The sequence below is a fragment of the Balaenoptera acutorostrata genome, chromosome 18, assembly GCF_949987535.1.
Source record: "Balaenoptera acutorostrata chromosome 18, mBalAcu1.1, whole genome shotgun sequence".
Lineage (NCBI taxonomy): Eukaryota > Metazoa > Chordata > Mammalia > Artiodactyla > Balaenopteridae > Balaenoptera > Balaenoptera acutorostrata.
The window spans coordinates 80,647,687-80,670,231 of record NC_080081.1 but is presented as its reverse complement, the minus strand read 5'-3'; the positions used below and the strand labels follow the sequence as shown (position 1 = coordinate 80,670,231).

The 22,545-nt window shown below is 38.9% G+C and overlaps 1 protein-coding gene across 4 annotated transcripts in view; it reads left to right on the top strand.

The window, feature by feature from the left end:
• Nucleotides 1–22,545, top strand: part of ZMYM2 (zinc finger MYM-type containing 2) — a 101,535-nt gene that overhangs the window by 21,369 nt on the left and 57,621 nt on the right. For 3 of the 4 annotated variants that reach the window (XR_009005860.1, XM_057532536.1, XM_057532535.1), the window contains exons 3-6: nucleotides 5,821–6,677; nucleotides 11,365–11,650; nucleotides 12,977–13,142; nucleotides 13,928–14,140. Coding sequence is in view for 3 of the 4 variants with exons in the window: in XM_057532536.1 (XP_057388519.1) it covers nucleotides 5,831–6,677; nucleotides 11,365–11,650; nucleotides 12,977–13,142; nucleotides 13,928–14,140 (1,512 nt within the window). In the remaining variant the exon portion in view is untranslated. The remainder of the gene's footprint in view (nucleotides 1–5,820; nucleotides 6,678–11,364; nucleotides 11,651–12,976; nucleotides 13,143–13,927; nucleotides 14,141–22,545) is intronic. The other variant, XM_057532537.1, reaches the window with a different exon arrangement.

Genomic DNA, 22,545 nt, shown 5'->3' with positions numbered 1-22,545 from the left:
GGGATTGAACCTGGGCCACCGCAGTGAAAGTGCCAAGTCCTAACCACTGGACTGCCAGGGAATTCCCAAGAAATTTTATTCTTAAAAATTTTAATTTGTCATACTGCCTCAGAACTATTACAAGTGCCATTAACACATGTTGAATAATACCCTTTCCTCTAGAGTAGAGAATAATTCACCTTAGCTTTCTTTGTACCTCTTACGGTACCTAGAAAGCTCTGGGGCTTATTAATGAGAAAGTGATGAATGTTTTTCTTGAATCACTTTGAAATGCTTTCTTTGTGATTTTCTTTGAAAGTTCATAAGCTTTTCTCAGCAACTACTGATACTTTATTGTTATGAATGTCAACATTTTATTTTTTAACTACCTTTTCTTTGTTTTTTCATGAGAACATCAAGCATTATGTTGATTCTCACTGAATCAAAATATTATAAAGCTGAAAGCATTTATAATTTATGGTGATTGTCTCAGTCCATTTGGGCTAGTGTAACAAAAGTACCATAGACAACAAACATTCATTTCTCAGAGTTCTGGAGACTGGCAAGTCCATGATCAAGGCTCCTGCAGATCAGATTGTCTGGTGAGGGCTTGTTCCTGGTTCATAGACAGGCTGCCATCTTGCTGTGTCCTCACATGGTGGGGGGGGGGAAGGAGCTCTCTTGGTGTCTTTTACAAAATGGTCACTAATCCCACTCATGAGGGCTCCACCTTCCTGACTTAATCACCGCTCAGAGGCCCCACCTCCTACTACCATCTCGTTGGAGGCCAGGATTTCATCATATGAATTTGAGTGGAGACACAAGCATTCGGTCCATAACAATGATGGAGTATCACAAGGAAGCTTAAAAATGAATTAGAAACTTACTGAAATCTTGAGGTATAGGCAAAAACTGCCTGGTAGTTATTAGGAGTTAACTGTGTTAATTGATTTTCACATTCAGTTATTTATCTCTTTAAATTCTAAGAAGAACCCTGGGAACTATTTTTATATCCTTTTATTCTAGGGAAAATTGAAGCCCAGAGAAGTGAAGTTATTTGCTTGACGTTAAATAGCTAATTAGAATTGACTTAATGTAGAAAAGTGGCTAAAAGGAATAGATTTTATTTGGATAAGGTAGAAATGATCAACTTTAATCAGATTCTTTTCTTTATAGGACTAAATGAGTGTTTGGTAGTTGAAGCATATTCTCAGGGACATATAGAAGTGACCAAATTTATTTATAGTCTAGGATTTGAAAATAACTGTTATGGTTGAGTAATTATTCTGCTTGGGAAGTGGATTACTGCAGAGAACTGTGTAGTAAAGAAAGTCTTATTCTCTGCTCCACGGTTATCTTGTGAGGAGAATGAATGGATACCTTACAGCCACCAGAGGGCACTGTGGATTCAGTTGTGGCTTAAGCTCCAGAAATTGTTGTCTTCTGTTTTAGGTATGCTAAAACATAGACAAGATCGAGAAAACTCATGCTTTAAAAGCGTTTGCATTCCATAACCTCAGTAGATTTACGCCACATTCCTCTGAAAATTGTTATTGTTGATGAGGATACTTCCTACCTTCTGGCAAATGAATGTTAACTACAAATTCAGCTCCATTTGTGTTTAAAAAGCTCAGCTCAGTGCTCTGTGTCAACCTAGATGGGTGGGATGGCGGTGGGGGTGGGAGGGACATACATACAGTTGATTCACTTCCTTGTGCAGCAGAAACTAATGTAACATTGTAAAGCAATTATACTCCAATTAAAAAAAAATCTCATTTTAGCTTGGCACTTTGGGCTTCATATTTCTTTCTTTTGATACCTGTGTATTTTGAATATTGATTTGGTTACTGTTTTATTGAATGGCTGTGTCCCTTTTTTAATTAATAAGAGCTGTGCTACATTATTTTATTGTTTAATACTTAATCACATATAACATAGTAGTTACGAATATTCAAATCCTGACCTCTCCCACTTCCTGGCTGTGGTTTTGGACAGCTTACTTTTTTTTTTTTTAATAAATTTATTTATTTTTGGCTGCGTTGGGTCTTCGTTGCTGCACGTGGTCTTTCTCTAGTTACGGCAAGTGGGGGCTGCTCTTCGTTGCGGTGCACAGGCTTCTCATTGCAGTGGCTTCTCTTGTTGCGGAGCATGGGCTCTAGGCGCTTGGACTTCAGTAGTTGTGGCACACGGGCTCAGTAGTTGTGGCTCGTGGGCTCTAGAGTCCAGGCTCAGTAGTTGTGGTGCACGGGCTTAGCTGGTCTGCGGCATGTGGGATCTTCCCAGACCAGGGCTCGAACCCGTGTCCCCTGCATTGGCAGGCGGATTTTTAACCACTGTGCCACCAGGGAAGTCCCTTGGGCAGCTTACTTTTTTTTTTTTTAATTTTAGCAATTTCATGTATCTTTATTTATTTATTTTATTTATTTATGGCTGTGTTGGGTCTTCGTTCTGTGCAAGGGCTTTCTCTAGTTGCGGCAAGTGGGGGCCACTCTTCATCGCGGTGCGCGGGCCTCTCACTATCGCGGCCTCTCTTGTTGCGGAGCACAGGCTCCAGACGCGCAGGCTCAGTAATTGTGGCTCACGGGCCTAGTTGCTCCGCGGCATGTGGGATCTTCCCAGACCAGGGCTCGAACCCGTGTCCCCTGCATTGGCAGGCAGATTCTCAACCATTGCGCCACCAGGGAAGCCCCTTGGGCAGCTTACTTTTGAGGACTGGATTTTTAAAAAAAAATCTGTATAAGGGAGATAATGATTTTACTTCATAGTGTTGGTTTAATGTTTAACCATCATGAATATTTGGCTCATAATAAGCATTAAATAAATGTTAACTATTACTGGATGAATGTACTTGTATTTTAAGAGAACCTAATTGAATTAGTTATAAAGATTTTGAATCAAATGTTATTCAGCTTATTTCAACCTTTAAAACTTTCTGTAATGGTAATGTTAAAAATTTTTTCATGTTTACTTAAAATTAAGTGAAGGCCTTATATGAAGGTTTCCCCCAGCATATTGCTATGGTTTTACCATAAAGAGGTCTTTCTTACTGAGGAGCTGTGTTCGGGTGATGTAGTATATATTTTAGTATTTGAAAGTGTAGTTAAAGTGTCTTAGAGTATGGAATGGTAATTTGTAGCTCTTTGGGTAAGGCAGATAGTCACCCCTTAAGTTTTTAAATGGAATTATCCATTTTCTTTAAAGCAGATATAAATGTGTCTTTTCCCGTTTTCCAATATTAGCATGTCTTCCATCCTGACACACACAGCTTTGGTTTAAGAGGAACGAAGAGGGTTTTAGAATCAAGCTTGATTCATAGTGCTTGAATCCTAATGTTGTCTTGGAACCTTGGGCATTTTTAATTAATGTATCTGAGCTACTGTTTTTTTCTTAATTGAGGTGTAGTTGATTTATGATATTATAAAAGTTTCAGGTGTACAACCTAGTGATTCACAGTTTTTTGGGGTTTTTTTGTTTTTTTTGGCCACGCTGCGTGGCTTGTGGGATTTTAGTCCCCTGACCAGGGATTGAATCCGGACCTTAGCAGTGAAAGCCCAGAATCCTAACCACTAGACCACCAGGGAACTCCCAAATTCATGATTTCTGGCGGCGGGGATGTTTATCTGTTTTGTTTATTGATTTTTCTCAAGTGTCTAAGACAGTGTCTTGTGGATATTGGGTGCTCCGTAAATCTTTGTTGAATGCAGTTAATTACTTGTTGCCTTTGGTATGTTCTGTGCTTGTCTTTATATCTCATCTCATCCTGTTCTTCCCCACCTACCTTGTTCCAGCCACGTTGGCCTTTATTCTGTTGCTTGAATTTTCCAGCCTCACTCCCTTTAGGCTTTTGCAGGAACTGCCCTTACTTCAGTTTTCCCACAGTTAGATCTTTCTCATCATTCCAGATCTCAGCATAAATGTCACCTGCTCGAAGAGGTCTTTTCTGACTCCAAAGTAGAGTAGTTTTCTCTTCATTCTGTTATTATCACTTTTTTTAAAAAATTTAAGTTTAGCTTTAAAAAATAAGTGAGAAATCATGCTCAAAAATTAAGAAAATGCAACAAAATATACAGTGAATAATTTCTCCATCCGGGTCAGCCGTCTGTCAAAGTGATAATTATTTATATTAGTGTTGTCCTCATCCTTCCAGAGGCTTTTATAGCAATGTAAGCAAAGGGCAATATGTATGAAGCAGTAAGTGTTCTTAAGCCCATTTGTTTTGAGACTGGGCTGAGTGGCCTTATAAGAGAGAGGATTACCAAAGAGCTAAGAGTTGGCCTTGGGGCCCTTAAACCAGTCTTAATGCCTGTACAGCTGGTGTCTCCTCACCTTCTCTGAGGCTGCAGTGAATAAACCATTTCACACTCGTATCTGTCCGTCTGCAAATTGACCTGCAGTCTATACTCACCCTTCATTTCCCCTTCTAGTTGGTTTTTTCCTTGTTTAGTCTCTGCGATTAAGGTGATCCATGTTCAGGACTAGTTCTATTACCACCTGTGCCCATGACCTCATCCCCTCTGTGTGCTCAATAACTTATTTTCTTTCTTTTCTGGCTTTTTTTTTTTTTTACTGTTAACTGCCTGCTGTCTCTTTGGCTTTAGCACAGCTCTGCATATCTAATTGGTGCTCAGAACTATGAGTTAACTGTGGCAGAGTTGTGAAGAGTTTGGATTGTTGAGTTATAAAGACCTGGGAATGAATTCTAGCTGTGTGACTTGGGCTAGTCAGCATCTCTAAGCCACAAAATGGGACAGATATTGTAACCATATCAAGGGTTGCTTTGAAGATGTAACCAAGGAGTGGATGATATTTTCCTAAGGCTGTTGTAACAAGTCGCCACAGACTCGGTGGCTTAAAACAGACCTTTTTTCCTTTAACAGTTCTAGAGGTCACAAGTCAGAAGTCAGTGGCCCTGGGCTCAAACCAGGGTGTCAGCAGGGCCATACTCGCTCAGGAGGCTCTGGGGGAGGGCTCACTCCCTGCTTCAAGTTCTGGTGCTGCCGACATTCCTTGGCTACATCACTTTCATCTCCTCCAGGCACCTCTGTGGTTACGTTGCCTGGAATCTCCTTCCACCTCTGTTGATGAGGCCACTTAAGATGCAGGTAGGGCCTGCCCAGGTAATCTCATTTTTAAGTCCTTAACCATAATCATCTCTGCAAAGACCCCCTTTCCATCCAAGGTAACATTTACAGCTTCCAAGGATTAGTATCTGATTTCTTTGGGGCCGTTATTCAGCCTGATACATGGATATAAAGGACATGGCAGATGGGGATTTAAGGTTTCTAGATGGGGTCAAGAAAGATTTCAGATTCTCAGAAGGATTTAATCATACAGCTGTGGGAGCCAGGGAATATGAGAACAGTAGATTAAAAAAAAAAGATAAGGGAAATTAGGGATTAAACCATGTCATTTTATTTAATACAGTAGATAAATGGGATAAATATAGAGAAGAGATTTTCATGATCAGATTTTAGTTATTTTTTTGTTCACATGTGTGTAGAAGGATTTATCTGTGTTTTCAGTGTTAAAATTTATAGGGTAAGCAGTGGTGGAAAGGAGGTGGTAGACACGGGAACATACTGCATATTCTTACTGAAAATTCGATAATTACCTTTCTTTTTATATTGCAAGAAGTTCACATGTAAACTTTATGAAATGATTAGTGAATGAGAGAAGATCACAGAATGCATATAAAATTTTTCCTGGATATTAGATAAGAATGATTTTCATTTAGAGTAAGAAAGAAAGTAAAAGTACCTTTAAGAAATTTTTTGAATTAGAGTAACATCAAAAACCATATAGTGACATTTGTAAAATTTTTTTTTCCCATCTCCTTAACAGGTTCTTTGGCATGGACGCAGGTTCATCGGGAGGAGTAGAAGTGGCTGATCAGACTCCTGTTTTGCTGGGGAGGACGGCCATGGCAGCTAGCCTCACGGACGCAGGACATTCATTTAGTGGGCCGCCTAACCCTTTAGTGAATAGAGCTAGTAAATTCCAGAACTCAGCAGTGGAAGACGATGATGATGTTGTGTTTATCGAGCCTGTACAGCCTCCTCCGCCTTCTGCTCCAGTGGTGGCCGATCAAAGAGCCGTGACATTTACGTCATCGAAAAATGAAGAGCTACAAGGAAATGACTCCAAAATTCTTCCTTCCTCAAAAGAATTGGCTTCTCAGAAGGGAAGTGTAAGTGAGACAATTGTCATCGATGATGAAGAGGACATGGAAACAAATCAAGGGCAAGAGAAAAATTCCTCCAATTTTATTGAACGGAGACCACCCGAGTCTAAAAACAGAACCAATGATGTGGATTTCTCCACTTCCAGTTTTTCAAGAAGTAAGGTAAATGCAGGAATGGGTAATAGTGGTATCACCACAGAACCAGACTCTGAAATTCAGATTGCTAATGTTACGACCTTAGAAACAGGTGTCAGCTCTGTGAGTGATGGCCAATTAGAAAATACTGACGGGCGAGATATGAACCTAATGATCACACACGTAACATCACTGCAGAATACCAGCTTGGGAGATGTCTCTAACGGACTGCAGTCGAGTAACTTTGGTGTTAATTTGCAAACATACACCCCGTCTTTAACTTCACAGACCAAGACTGCAGTAGGACCTTTTAATCCTGGTAGAATGAATGTGGCAGGAGACGTATTTCAGAACGGAGAGTCTGCAGCTCATCACAATCCTGGTAAGCCTGGAGGGGGCTTCTGCCCCGTGGAAGGGATTTTGCACTGGTGGATTCTTTTTTTTATTGTAGTAATTGGTGCTACTTTGGTTAGTTTATTCATGTAAGATACATTAATTCTCTTGACTTTTAAGTTTGAAATTTTAACTAATAAGAGATGTAAAACCGTGTATATAGTATTTCTCTGTAGATTATTAGAAAATCAGATAAATTAATGTCTAAAGGAAGTAAAACAAAATACTCTTTATATCTACTACCACTAAAGTCTAATAATTTGGCATCTTATTTGTCACATACTGACTTTATGCTAGTGTATTTTTTTTTTAAATTCATTTATTTTTGGCTGCATTGTGTCTTCGCTGCTGCGCGCGGGCCCTCTCCAGTTGCAGCGAGCGGGGGCCACTCTTTGGTGCGGCGTGTGGGCCTCTCATTGTGGTGGCTTCTCTTGTTGTGGAGCACGGGCTGTAGGCACAAGGGCTTCAGTATTTGTGGCATGCAGGAGCAGTAGTTGTGGCACACGGGCTTAGTTGCTCCGCAGCATGTGGGATCCTCCTGGACCAGGGCTCAAACCCGTGTCCCCTGCATTGGCAGGCGGACTCAACCACTGCGCCACCAGGGAAGCCCTATGCTAGTGTATTTTGAATAGTATTGTTTTAATGTGTAAAAAGAGAACGTGTAAGGAGCAATATGTTGTATAATTGCATTTAGATTTGTTTTTACTTTCCCTGTGTTTAATTTTGACTGCCTGTCTGATTTTAATTTTTAGTTATTAGCACTTTGTTATTTTTTCTTATATTTAAAGATTGGTATATTTCTTGACTACTTGAAAACATTTTCTGCAAGCAGCTTTGCTCTGTGGAAGCTGTGAGAAGAGCTCTGTGGCTTTTCCTGACCGTGTCTGTGTCCGCCCCAGGCCTCTGTATGGCCTGCCTGTCTCTCACGTACCTTCTCTCTGTCCTTCTCAGGCTTCATCGTTTTAGGCTCATTAGCAACTTTATCAACCTAGGATTGTGGAGAATAATAAGGAATGACTGAAACCAAGGCCATGTAGAATGTTCTGTGAAATGCTAGTTGTTTTCCTTTCATACTTATTATTCTTTTGGTTATGAGAGTAATGTCTAATTATTGAAGAATGTTTGGAAAATCCATAATTAAAAAATGATGAAGAAAGGTTACCACTGTTGTTAATGCTTTGAGTGGTTGTCTTTCAGTGTTTTTCCTTTGTATTTCTTAACTTGGTTGAAGTGCAGTTCTTCATAATTTTGCTTCCTGTTTCCCCCCATTTAATATTACTCTGTATTTTCTCATACCATTAAAATTATTTATACACAGAAGTTTTAACGCCTGCACGATGGATTTGGTTATACCATTCCCATATTTGGTTTTAACATTGTTTCCCTTTTTTGCTCTTGTCGGTCTATGATAAACTTTTTTTTTTTTTCAAATTTCTGATTATTTCTTAGAGTATATTCCTAGAAGTGAAGTTACTGGGCCAAAGACTATCAGTACTCCCATCCCTCCAAAGATTTATGGTTATAAAAATTTTCTGCTTTATAGTGATTTTGAAAGAAATACGTTTCTTATTACTCAGTTTTGAAAATTCCTAATGTCTTCCAAGATCCTTTCCCCCTGTATGTATTTATATATATTTGTTGGTAGGTCATTGTATGCATATGTGTGTATGTGACGTTGTATGAACATTTTCAAGGTGTGGAAATATATTGTCATACGGCCTTCCGGAAAGTTTTTACCAATTTGTACTGCTATCAGCTGTGTATTAGAGGGTCTTTCCTTCTAGCTCACATAAAAGTTTAAGACATGATAATAGTCAAATTAGTTTCAAAATAGCTATTTTGTCTTTCTTATAAATATATTAAAAACATAAGCGTATGAAAAAGAACATAACATTCAGTCTTACTGTTGAGAATGGTACATTTAATTCTAACCTGAGATTGCAATATAGGTATAGCTTTGCAAACTTTCCCTTTCTCCTGCTCCTTTAAATACCTAACAATAATCTTGAACTTTTGGCCATATCAAGAGTATATGTTTGATTTTGTTAATTCTCTATTTAGTTCACTTCCAGTTTTTACTATTTAAATAACTCTTAAGAATATTCTTATCCATGTATCTCGGGATATGTAGTACCTGAGGACTATTGCTGGGTCAAAGCACATTTATAATAAGAATTGTGTTCCTGTTCACACAAACTCTTAACACAGGGAATGTAAAGTACGCATCAGAAAACCAGACAGATACACCTCTTGCTTCTGAGTTTATGGATTAGCTCTTGTGTGTTTGTGCTGTCTTTGTTTGTCATAGAGAATTATAACATCTTGGCTGTTTATACTGGCTCTCAGACTCATGGTGACTTGGGCAACTTGATCTCTATCCCTTAATGTCCATTGTATAAAATAGAGAATGATTAAGTCTCTTCCATTCCTAAAAGTATTTTGATGTTGGAGGAGGTGAAAATTTGAAAGTAGGGGAATGTAAGAACCGAAGCATAGATAAAAGGAGCCATTGCATTACTTACACAGGGCCTAGCACGAAATTGAAAAAAATTGTCATTTTTCAAAATCAAGTTAATAGATAGATGCCTTTAGGTTTAACTAGGTTCCTTTTTAAAAATATATATATATAGATTTATTTATTTATTCTGACTCTGCCGGGTGTTAGTTGTGGCACTCGGTATATTTAGTTGCGGCATGCGGACTCTTAGCTGTGGCATGCATGTGGGATCTAGTTCCCCGACCAGGGATCGAACCCAGGCCCCCTGCACTGGGAGCAGGGTGTCTTACCCACTGGATCACCAGGGAAGTCCCTAACTAGGTTCCTTTAAGTATATATTCAAATGACAAGCCTGCAGGGTTGAAAATCCTAAGGAGCTACTATTTATGTTGCAAAAGCTATTGCTTCTAACATGTATTCAAATATAATTTTTTTTTAATTATTTGTTTATTATTTTTGGCTGCATTGGGTCTTCGTTGCTGCGCAGGGGCTTTTCTCTAGTTGCAGCGAGCGGGGGCTACTCTTCATTGCGGTGAGCGGACTTCTCGTTGCGGTGGCTTCTCTTGTTGCAGAGCACAGGCTCTAGGTACACGGGCTTCAGTAGTTACGGCATGCGGGCTCAGTAGTTTTGGCTTGCAGGCTCAGTAGTTGTGGCGCACGGGCTTAGTTGCTCCGCAGCATGTGGGATCTTCCCGGACCAGGGATTGAACCCATGTCCCCTGGGTTTGCAGGTGGATTTTTAACCACTGCGCCACCAGGGACGTCCTCAAATATAATTTTTGATTGAAGGCCCTTCATAATATGGAATTGCCAGTTGCTTCAGTGATTCGCTTTCTTCATGTTCCTTAGTATTTTTACCTCTTTATTAAAACAGGTCAGTTACCCTGATGATAGCAGGATAACAGGATTCCAGAAGGCACTCTGTTTACTCTGTGTATAAAACATATATTTATTTGGAGAGGTTGTGGAGTAAAGTAAAATTTGAATAGCAGTATATGTAGTCCCTTGAAACCACTAGGTTGATGGACTGGGTCAGAACCAGGAAATTGCCCTCTTCAAGGTTTTGGTAGTAAAGAAATTTCCTCATACTCTGGATATATTTATACATTGTTTCTCATATGGAAGGGCATCTTTTTTGTATGGAAATACAAGTTTCAGAAGAAACTAGAAAGGAAAAATATTACAAGAGACCAAAGTAGTAGAAATTATAATAGAAGTGGTAGCATGAAAAGTTTCAAAATGAAAAAACATTATGGTGTATTGGTATTGTAGTGCGAGTCTGTGTAACAGTAAGTAGTATGGTGAGCTGGAGACGTCCTGCTAAGTCCCAAAGAAGCTTACTAAGAAAGAGAGGAGGAAGAACTCAGCACCCTGGCGGTCGGTTCCCCAGGCCTTAATGCTGTGCCATTGAAGCTGTGCTGCTGGCAGCGGTAGAGCAACGGGGTGTCGCATCAGTCGCTAGACGTTGGCTTAACATCACCACTTCTGTGTAACACTCTAATTTCTTTGATATTATGTGGTATACTTAGAAGCCATGGAATGAAACATGTATATGGAAAAGCTGTTCTTAGAAAGTTTTTTTTTTTTTTTTTTAATTTTTTGGCTGCACCACGTGGCATGTGGGGATCTTAGTTTTCCGACCAGGGATTGAACCTGAACCCCTTGCATTGGAAGTGAGGAGCCTTAACCGCTGGACCACCAGGGACGTCCCTAGAAAGATGTTTTGAATATAGTCATTTGTAAACTTTATCCGAGCTATATTGTATTTGTCAAAGGTTCTGGTTGGTAAAGATTTTATTATATATTTATGTTGATGTATGTGTTCCTCGCTTAAAGTAATATTTTGTAAATTCTTCCTGTTTAGTAACTAATGGCTAATATTTTTTAGTGCTGCCTATGTGCCAGTCACTGTGGTTTATAAACCATGTACTATCTCATTTAAAGTTACCATTTCCAGTTTAGAGAAGAGTTAGGCACAGGGTTAGTAACTTCCCAGTCTAGTAGGTAATGGAGCCTGAATGTCAGCCATCAATTCTGACTCCAAAGTTTGTGCCCTTGACTGCTCTGCTATACTACTGCGCCTTATCGATGTCTGAAACTTGGAGAGAATGGGAAGTTAAAACTGTGTCTCTGATATAAATTTCAGTGTATGTGTTTTTGTTTTGTTTTGTTTTTTTAGATTCTTGGATCTCCCAGTCAGCATCCTTCCCCCGAAATCAGAAACAGCCAGGGGTGGATTCTTTATCACCAGTGGCCTCGCTTCCTAAACAGATCTTCCAGCCTTCTGCCCAACAGCAACCCACTAAACCAGTTAAAGTCACTTGTGCAAACTGCAAAAAGCCTTTACAGAAGGGACAGACAGCTTATCAGCGAAAAGGATCAGCTCACCTCTTCTGTTCTACCACCTGCCTCTCTTCCTTCTCTCACAAGCCTGCTCCAAAGAAACTTTGTGTTATGTGTAAAAAGTAAGGTTTACCTTCCAGCATATTTCCTTATTAAGGTTGAATATTGGTGGTATAAAATTTGAGAAAAATTGTTTTAGAGGTGAATTACTATGTTTTAAAAATTTGTAAGCTTGTTTGAATATTAAAGCCAAACTCAAATTTGTAATGGATTTGAAGTGTTCTCTATCAAGCTGAAGTGGCTTAGGATTAAAAGCCTTCCTATTTGGATAGGCTTTGGGGTTGATTGAGATACTAGGCCCTTATAATTAATTTTATCTGTAATCTCCATTGGATTTCTTGAATTCGTAAAAATACATACATGCGTATTTACATTATTAATTATAAGAATTTAGTTCTAAACAGACAAAATTGTTAAGCAATTTATGTATGACTAGTTTTGTATTAAAATAGGTCAAAATTTGGACTACCTTCATGTTAAGATTATTAAAAATTGGCAAATCTTTGGATATTATATGCATTTATTTATGTTTGTCTTGAACGTTAAGTCATTTTAATACTCACTTCTCAAGACTCAGGTACCTTTTTTTTTGACAGCCTTGGAGTGACAGGATCCTCTCCTGCCATTTTTAGGTCTGCTCTCACTAGTTAAAAATGAGCTGAATATAGTATGTTGTGTGCAGGGTTAAACAGGTGGATTTTCTGTACCATCTCTTGAAGCAGCCCAAGTTTGTAAAGATATTTTTAGATCTTAGAACTGGAAAAGGCTGAGTGCTCTGTATAGGTTTAGTAAATTCAAATATTGGAACAATTGTTACACAGTTTTTTGGTTGCTTTACAGTAGTAGACTTGCATACAGCAATATAAGACTTGGAACTTCAGAATTAAAGGAAAACTTCAAAGGTCATCAATATTGTCATTTCCTAACATTTCTAATTGTAGTTGAAAGCTGTATAGAATGGTAGGTGGGGTTATTTTGGGTTATGGGATGTATTTAAGTTCACTTATCCTCTCTAGAAGGATGCATTATTCCTGTGACCTAGGTACCTCATGCTTTCTACTTACCCACGAGAGGGAAATTGCATAGGTATCGTAAATTTATACCTCAGTAAATTAGGCCTTGACATTAAACTCCATGTAAATAACAACAGCTTTTTTTTTTTTTTTTTAAGTGGTTCCAATATCTGAAAGCCTTGTTTAGGAGCTTGAAGATAAATTGAGTAGTGGCTAGGGTTTAATAGTATTGCTTCTAAATCTTCTGTGTTCATATTTTATTGCCAAGAGTTTTTAAATAGTAAAAATGACTTAATCTAAAACTGGGTTTCAGTCTATGGAAATTAAAAATGTCAGTTATTACTCTTTGACTTTGCTGCTCCTCGTATTTTTCAGGGATATAACTACAATGAAAGGAACCATTGTTGCTCAAGTGGATTCGAGCGAATCCTTCCAGGAATTCTGTAGTACATCTTGTCTGTCTCTTTATGAAGACAAACAGAATCCTACTAAAGGAGCTCTGAATAAATCAAGATGTACAATTTGTGGTAAACTAACAGAGGTTTGTATTTTTGTGCTTTATCACTTAGTTCTAACTAATGGGAATATTTTTGGCTTTTAGCTGTTTTGACATAATCTTTCATCAGTATGTATTTCCTTAAAAGTGAGGGTATATAAAATCTATTTTATAAATATCCCATTATGTAATCCCATTCTCCAATAGGGAGAATGATTTACAAAAAAATTGAAATATCACATCAATTGACTTTTTTCCTGAGGTTGGGAACCCTCACAGAAAAAACCAGTGTTTAAATAGGCTGACTGCACATGAGAGACAACAAACAATCTTGCTTAAGAAGTGGAACAAGCGGAGGGGATGTTTTTGAGGACTTCGTTAAAAACATATTACGGTTTTTGCATTTGATGAAAAAAAGAAATCTGTGTATACGTACTTCATTTGAATTATTTATAATGTTAGTCCTCCCCTCCCTGTTGTACAGCAGTGTACTTATACTTAAATAATTTCCTTTTGGATTTGTCTAAAGATTTCCAATCTGTTTGGAAGTTTTATACTAACACTGCCCAAACTGGGTTGTTTCCTGTCACTTTTAGATACCTCTAGAGAAGTTTGTGCGATGACACTGGTGGTCCTCCCTGCCTTGCACCGTATATATGTGTGTATAAAAGAAGTTTAAAGGAGAATGAAATGTACTTTGTCTTGCGTTTTCCCTAAACAAGCCTTACACAGAAAAACTGAGGCATTTTCTTTCTATTGGAGCACCTTGTTACTTAGCTACATGTCATATATTAATTTGTTTTTTAAAATTTTGCTTGTTTTTGTTTTAGATTCGCCATGAAGTTAGCTTTAAAAATATGACTCATAAGCTGTGCAGTGACCACTGCTTTAATAGATACAGAATGGCCAATGGTCTAATAATGAATTGCTGTGAGCAGTGTGGGGAGTACCTGCCCAGCAAAGGTGCTGGAAACAATGTCCTGGTTATCGATGGTCAGCAGAAGAGATTTTGCTGCCAGAGTTGTGTCAGTGAGTACAAGCAGGTAATTCATGATCTGATCAGAATCAACCGTTGTTTTGAATGTGCTTTTAAATTGCTATAATAGTTCCACTCTAACAGCATTAATTAACCAGATTTATCTTGAAGTCTCATTTAATTCCATTATTGTCTTAACATCTTAGAGATAACCAATCTCAGGTGAATACTGAAATACATGTAGGTTATTGGAAATAAGCTTGTGATTTTACATAGAAAGGTAAATGCTTACCAAAGTGATTCCTTTTTTGGGTGGTGGAGAGGGGTCGTAAATATGGTTTTTCAAATTGTTGATGCTTAGCTTAGGAATGATTATTTTATTTCCATTTGATTGTTAATTTAAAATTTAAGGTCTTTGACTTAGTTTATTTTTTAATATATACCTGTGGTTTCAAAAGTCAGAGCAGTCTAGCTCCCATTTCTTTCTTCTCTTGGTTCCTACTTATCCTTTATACATATCAGTTTTTAATTCTTACTATTTTGTTTTCTCTTCTTTCTGAAAAATTAAGGAAATAATGTATTCTTAGTTTCTCTTTTATCTGTACAAAAGGCAGCATACTGTATGTACTGTACTGTACCCTCCATTTGTATCTTGGAATCATTCTCTGTCAGTATATTCCTTATTCTTCCTTATTTCTTTTATGGCTGAGTTAAATTTTCAGGAATTCTGTGAGCCAGTTGTTAAAACGCCCATTATTAAAAATTAAGTTATAGAAACTTAACAGATAAATTATCTTTATATTAGTCTGTTAGGGCTGCTGTAACAAAATACTGAAGGGCTCAGACAGCCAGGAATTTATTTTCTCACAGTTCTGGAGGCTTAAAATCTAAGATCGAGGTGCCTTTCTGGGGTGGTTTTTGGTGAGGCCACTCCTCCAGGCTTGTAGGTAACCTCCTTCTTGCTGTGTCCTCACGTGGTCTTTCCTTTGTGCTCAGAAGGAGAGAGTGTCCTGGTCCGTCTTCTTGGACCTAACCTGTAGGGCTTCATTCAACCCTAACCGCCCCCCTTAAAGGCCCTATCCCAAATACAGTCTTGTTGCGGTTAGGGCTTCAAGATACTCCTTTGAGGTGGGGGGAGATGCAATATTGAAGACAAAGAAAATAAATACTTAAAACGTACCACTTCCTAATTATTTGATTACATTTCAGTATTACCTGTGCTCTTGAGGTTATTTACATTATTTGTGAGATGGAAATATTATACATAATGGTGTGCTTCTGTGTATCTCTTCCCAATTACATGTTTAGTTTTATGTTGGTGGCCTGAAATTAGCCACGGTGGGGAGAGTCTCATGGTAGATGCTACAATAAATATGGTGCTTGCTTTCACCTCCCGAGAGCTAGTGGTTAACCATATACAAGACAGCACTGGGCTGACTTGTTTATTTGATCACTTTGCTGTTGGTGGTGTTTGGGTTATTTCCAGTGTTTTGTTGCTGCAGATGACAGATGATGAGTAACCTGTGCAGGCACAGCCCAGAGGTCTTGTGGGTTCAGTTCCAGAACAGTGCAGTAGAGCGAATGTCGCAGTAGAGCGAGTCATGTGAATTTTTTGGTTTCTCAGTGCACATAAGTTATGTTTACTATTAAGTGTGCAATAGCACTGTGTCTAAAAAATTGTACACACCTTAATTTAAAAAAATATTAACCATCATCTGAGCCTCAGTGAATCATAGTAGTAGCATTCCAAGATCACTGATTATACCAAGAGATCACCGTAACAAATACAGTAATAATGAAAAAGTTTGAAATGTCGCAAGAATTACCAAAATGTGGCACAGAGACACGAGGTGAGCAGATGCTGTTGGGAAAACGGCGCTGATGAAGTTGCTCGACGCGGGGTCACCACAGACCTCCTACAACGAGGTCTGCCTGTATATGCTTGACTCCTTGGAGATGTGGTTTCAGGGTAGATTCTTAGAAGCAAGACTGCTCAGCCAGAGGTACATGCACATGTTAGTTTGTTAGATACTGTTAAATTCCCTCTGTTAGAGTTGGACCAGTTTGCGTTCCTTTCAGCAGTGTATGTGGAAGTGCTTGTTTCTCCGTAGGCTCTCCAGCAGGGACTTCTATTCTGTTTAGTAAGAACAGTATGTTTAGTAAAATTTGTATTTCTTTTATTAGGAATACTGATGAGCAGCTTTTCATATTTCAGAGCTCATTGTCTTTCCTTTTCTGTGAACTGTTTGTTTACCTCTTATACCCATTTTTCTGTTTGGGCTTTGGTTTGTCTCAGTCTTTCCCCCATTAAGTCAAACTTTTAATGAGCAAAATGCATCGGTAATTTGTTCATGAAACAATTATTTAGCAACTATTATGTTGCAGGTACTGTGCTAATTGCTTGAAATAGTCTGATGGGAAGTACAGTAGACAGGTCCTGCTTTCATGGGATTTGCATTGCGCTGGTGTAATTCAGGTTTGTTAACATAAGGAAGGTTTTGTGGTGATTGAAAGGATCAGACTAATTATAATCTCCAGAGCTCAATGTGGTGTTTGATGTTGGTGATGTCATTGCATTAGTTATCTTCTGATACCTAGGTGTGGTAAGAGCTAGCTGCCCTGGGTTAAAGTCACTCATCCTCTGTGTCCTGGGCAGTGGCTTAAATCCCCCACCTGTCCCCCGACCCTGCCTTTTTTCATCACGTGTCTTGCCTGATGGTATTTCCTACAATTTTTTTAAAATTTATTTATTTTTGGCTGCGTTCAGTCTTTGTTGCTGCGTGCGGGCTTTCTCTAGTTGCGGCGAGCCGGGGCTTCTCTTGTTGTGGAGCACAGGCTCTAGGCACGCGGGCTTCAGTAGTTGTGGTTCATGGGCTTAGTTGCTCCACGGCATGTGGGATCTTCCCAGACCAGGGCTCGAACCTGTGTTCCCTGCATTGGCAGGTGGATTCTTAACCACTGCGCCACCAGGGAAGACCCCTACAATTTTTTTTTTGATTAATTTATTTTATTTATTTTATTTATGGCTGTGTTGGGTCTTCGTTGCTGCACGCGGGAGCTACTCTTCCTTGCGGTGCGCGGGCTTCTCATTGCGGTGGCTTCTCTTTGCTGCAGAGCACAGGCTCTAGAGTGCAGCCTCAGCAGTTGTGGCGCACGGGCTCAGTAGTCGTGGCTCGCAGGCTCTAGAGCGCAGGCTCAGCAGTTGTGGCGCACGGGCTTAGTTGCTCCGTGGCACGTGGGATCTTCCCGGAACAGGGCTCAAACCCGTGTACCCTGCACTGGCAGGCGGATTCTTAACCACTGCGCCCCCAGGGAAGCCCCCTACAATTTTTAATGAGTGGAAATGGTAAGTACCTTTTTCTTTTCCCAGTGGGAATGCCTTTGGTGTTTCCTCATTAAATTAGATGCCAACTTCAGGGTTGGCAAATATATTTTATCATATTAAAGAAGTATCCATGGATTTGCTTCATTAAATGTTTTATCAGAAATGAGAATCGAGTTTTGAAGGTCTTTTCAGTGTCTGTGGCAGTGATTGTATGACCCCCCCACCTTTATTTTTTATTTATTTATTTTTTTGGCTGCGGCATGTGGGATCTTCGTTGAGGCATGTGGGATATTTCGTTGCAGCGCGTGGGCTTCTCTTCTAGTTGTGGCATGCACGTTTTTCTCTCTCTAGTTGTACCGTGTGGGTTCCAGAGCGCATGGGCTCTCTCGTTTGCAGCACGTGGGCTCTCTCGTTGAGGAATGCAAGCTCAGTAGTTGTGGCACAGGGGCTTAGTTGCCCCGCGGCATGTGGGATCTTAATTCCCCCACCAGGGATAGAACTCGTGTCCCCTGCATTGGAAGGCGGATTCTTTACCACTAGACCACCAGGGAAGTCCCTCCCCACCCCTTTAAATCTATTAATATGTGAATTATTTTAATGGATTTCCTAATTCATCTAAACATTCTTACATTATTAGAATAAACCATACCAGATCATTATTGTATTTTAAATTTTATTTCTAATTGTTAATATTTAGTACTTTTCCATTGGTATTCATAAGTGAGATTGGTCTTGAATTTCCTTTTTTTGGTGCAGTCTTTAAGATATCAGTGTTATATTTGCTTTATAAAAATGCTCAGGAAAATTCATATCCTTATATGCTTAAATGAGTAAAAATGAAAATAAATGAATTAACTATTAAACTCAAAGTTGTAAAAAGAAAATAAATTAAAGCAAAAGACAAAAAAAAAAGTAGAAATTAATGAATTAGGATATAAAAATAGTACTAAAATAATTCAAAATGCTGCTTCTATAGGAAATCAACTCTTTGAAAAACTAGACAAACCAATTGTCAATCAGGAACAGAGGTTTAAAAATGCACAGATTCACAAAGATAAGAAATGACAAGTTGGACTTACCCATCAAAACAGAGAAAATTGAAGAAAATCAACAAGGGACTACTTTGTACAACCCTATATAGAAATGTTGAAAACCTAGATCAAGTGAGTAATTTTCTATCAAAATATAATTTCCCTAAATTGACTCCAGAGCAGATAGAATAAGGCAGAGAAATTTCCGTAGAAGAAATAGAGATAGTTATCAAAGAACTACCCAGCAAAAAGAAATAGGCTCAGATGGTTTTACAGGGAAATTCCATCAGATTTGAACTAGGTAACCTTAATGTTATTTAAACCATTCCAAAGCATTAAAAAGGATGAAAACTACTCATGTTAAAAAAAAAATTGTGGTAAGTGTATATAATATAATATTCCTAATTTTAAACATTTTTAACTATACAATTGAGTGGCATTAATTACAGTCATAATTTGTGCAGTCATCACCTCTATTTCCAGAACTTTTTCATGACCCAAACAGAAACTCTGTGACAATGAAGCCAATAACTCCTCATCTTCCCCCTCACCCCTGACCCTGGTAATCTCTGATCTACTTTCTATGAATTTGCTGATTCTAGGTATTTCATATAAGTGGAGTCATACAATGTCTGTCCTTTTTGTCTGGTTTATTCACTTAGCATAATGTTTTGAGTTTCAGCCATGTTGTAGCATTGTTTTTTATGGCTGAATAATATTCATTGTATGCATATACATTTTGCTTATTCATTTATTTGATGATGGACATTGGGGTTGTTTCCATCTTTTGACTATTGTGAATCATACTGCAATGAACATTAGCATATAAGTATCAGTTTGAGGTCTGCTTTTCAGTTCTTGTGGGTGTATACCTAGGAGTGGAATTGTTGGGTCATAGGGTAATTCTATGTTTAGCTTTTTGAAGAATGGTTAAACTGTTTTCCACAACAACTGTATCAGTTTAAATTCCTACCAGCAATACATGAGGGTTCCATTTGCTGTCCATCTTTGCCAACACTTGTTACTTTCCATTAAAAAAAATTTTTTTTTTTATTATAGACATCACAGTAGGAGTGGAGTGGTATATATCTTTGTGGTTTTGACTTGCATTTCCCTAATGACTAATGATGTTGAGTATGTTTTCATGTGCTTTTTGGCCATTTGTATGTCTTCCTTGGAGGAGTATCTATAGAAGTCATATAGTTTTTTTTAAATGTTTGTTTATTTATTTGGCTTTGTCAGGTCTTTAGTTGTGGCATGTGGGCTCTTAGTTGCGGCATGCAGCATCTTTTCCCTGACCAGGGATCAAACCCAGGCCCCCTGCATTGGGAGCACAGAGTCTTAACCACTGGACCACCAGGGGAGTCCCTCATTTTACTTTCTTGATAATGTCATTTGCAGAAAACTTTTTAATTTTAATGAAGGCCAATTTACCTCCTTTTCTTTTGTTGATTGTGTTTTTGGCGCCATATCTAAGAATTTGTTACCAAATCAAAGGTCAAGGTGGTTTATCCCTATGCTTTCTTCTAAGAGTTTTATGATTTTAACTCATATTTAGGTCTTTGGTCCATTTTGAATTAATTTTGTTGATGATATGAGGCAGGCATCCAACTTCATTCTCTTGTGTGTGGAAATCCAGTTGTCCCAGCACCATCTGTTATTGGACTTGTGTGGTTTTTTTTTGTTGTTGTTTTTAATTGTTTTACTTTTTCATTTATTTATTTAGTTTTTTGGCTGTGTCATGTGGCATGTGGGATCTTAGTTCCCTGACCAGGAATCGAACCCGCATCCTCTGCAGTGGAGGCTTGGAGACTTAACCACTGGGCTGCCAGGGAAGTCCCTGTTAATTGGACTTGTGATATTTGTCAAATATTAATTGGCCATAGATGAGTAGGTTTATTTCTGATAACCATCTTTGTAGGAAGTTTTGAAATCAGGAAATGAGTCTTCCAACTTTGTTCTTCTGTTTGGATACTCTAACCCCATTCTAGTTTTGTATGACTTTTCCATTTCTGCAGAAAAGGCTTTTAGAATTTTGATAGCGATTACATTGATTCTGTAGATCACTTTGGGTAGTACTGACATTTCTGCAATGTCAAAGCTTCCTATGTATGAACATGGGATGTTTTCTCATTTACTTAGGTCTTTATTAGCTCTAGTAGCTTTATTGTTGATCCCTTGGGGTTTTCTTTTTTTTCCTTTTTTTTACAAAATTTTTAATTTATTTTTATTTTTGGTTGCATTGGGTCTTCGTTGCTGCTCGTGGGCTTTCTCTAGTTGTGGCGAGCGGGGGCTACTCTTTGTTGTGGTGCGCAGGCTTCTCATTGCAGTGGCTTCTCTTGTTGCAGAGCTCATGCTCTAGGTGCGTGGGCTTCAGTGGTTATGGCACGTGGGCTCAGTAGTTGTGGCTCTCGGGCTCTAGACGCAGGCTCAGTAGTTGTGGCACACAGGCTTAGTTGCTCTGTGGCATGTGGGATCTTCCCGGACCAGGGCTCGACCCCGTGTCCCACTGCATTGGCAGGTGGATTCTTAACCACTGTGCCACCAGGGAAGTCCCTGGGTTTTCTTTATATAGAGTCAGTTCATCTCCAGTAGTGATAGTTTTCCTTCTTCCTTTCCAATTTGGATGTCTTTTATTTCCTTTTCTAACTTGTTCTGGCTAGAACTTTCACTATCATGTTGAATAGAAATGGCAGAAGTAGGCATCCTTTTCTTGTTCCTGACCTTAGAGGGAAAGATTTGTGTCTTTCTTCTTTGAGTATGCTGTTAGCTATGGGATGTTCATATATGGCATTTGTTATGTTGAGATGGTTTTCTATTCCTAGTTTGTTGATTGTCTTTTATCATAAAAGGGTGTTGAATTTTGTTAAACTTTTTCTTCATCATTTGAGATTATCATGTGGTTTTTACCTTCATTCTATTCATGTGGTATATTACAGTGATTATTTTACATTTGCATTACTGGGATAAACCCCACTTGGTTATGGTGTGTAATACTTTCAATATGCTGCTGAATTTGCCTTACTGATATTTTCCTTTGGATTTTTGTATGTATATTTGTAAGAGATATTTGTCTGTAATGTCTGTCTGTCTTTGGATTCAGGGCAATGGTGGCCTAATGGAATAGGAGTGGGAGGTGTCCACCCTGTGCTGACCTGGGGAGAGTTTGAGAAGAATCTGTGTTAGCTCCTCTTTGAATATTTGGCAGAATGTCCCAGTGAAGTCACTTGATCCTGGCTTTACTTTGCTGCAACGCTTTTGATGACTAATTCAGTCTCTTTACTTTTTACAGGTCTGTTGATATTTTCTGTTTCTTCCTGAGTCAGTTTTGGTGGTTTGCCTTTTTTTTTTTTTTTTTTAAACAGAAACCACTCCAGGTATTTATGTATTCATTTAATTTATTTTTTTACCTTTGGCTGCGTTGGGTCCCTGTTGGTGGCGCGTGGGCTTCTCACTGCAGTGGCCTCTCCCACTGCGGAGCATGGGCTCCAGGCACGTGGGCTTCAGTAGCTGTGGCGCATGGGCCCAGCTGCTCTGTGGCATGTGGGATCCTCCCAGACCAGGGCTCGAACCTGAGTCATCTGCATTGGCAGGTGGACCCCCAACCACTGCACCACCAGGGAAGCCCCTGGTTTGCATTTTTAAGGGATTTCTGTTTCATCTAGGTTATCCAGTTGTTGGTATATAATTATTCATAGCATTTTCTCGCAGTCCTTTCTTTTTTCTTTTTTTTTTCTTTTTCTTTTTTCACAGTCCTTTCTTAGGGAAATATTTGTAGTATTGTCCCTACTTTCGTTTCTCTGTTTTGTTCTTTGCGTCTTTTTTCTTAGTCTAACTAAAGGTTTGTTGACTTTTTTTTTTTTTTTTTTTTTTTTTTATTTTTAACTGTGTTGGGTCTTCGTTTCTGTGCGAGGGCTTTCTCTAGTTGCGGCGAGCGGGGGCCACTCTTCATCGCAGTGCGCGGGCCTCTCACTATCGCGGCCTCTCTTGCCGCGGAGCACAGGCTCCAGACGCGCAGGCTCAGTAATTGTGGCTCACGGGCCCAGTTGCTCTGAGGCATGTGGGATCTTCCCAGACCAGGGTTCGAACCCGTGTCCCCTACCTTGGCAGGCAGAT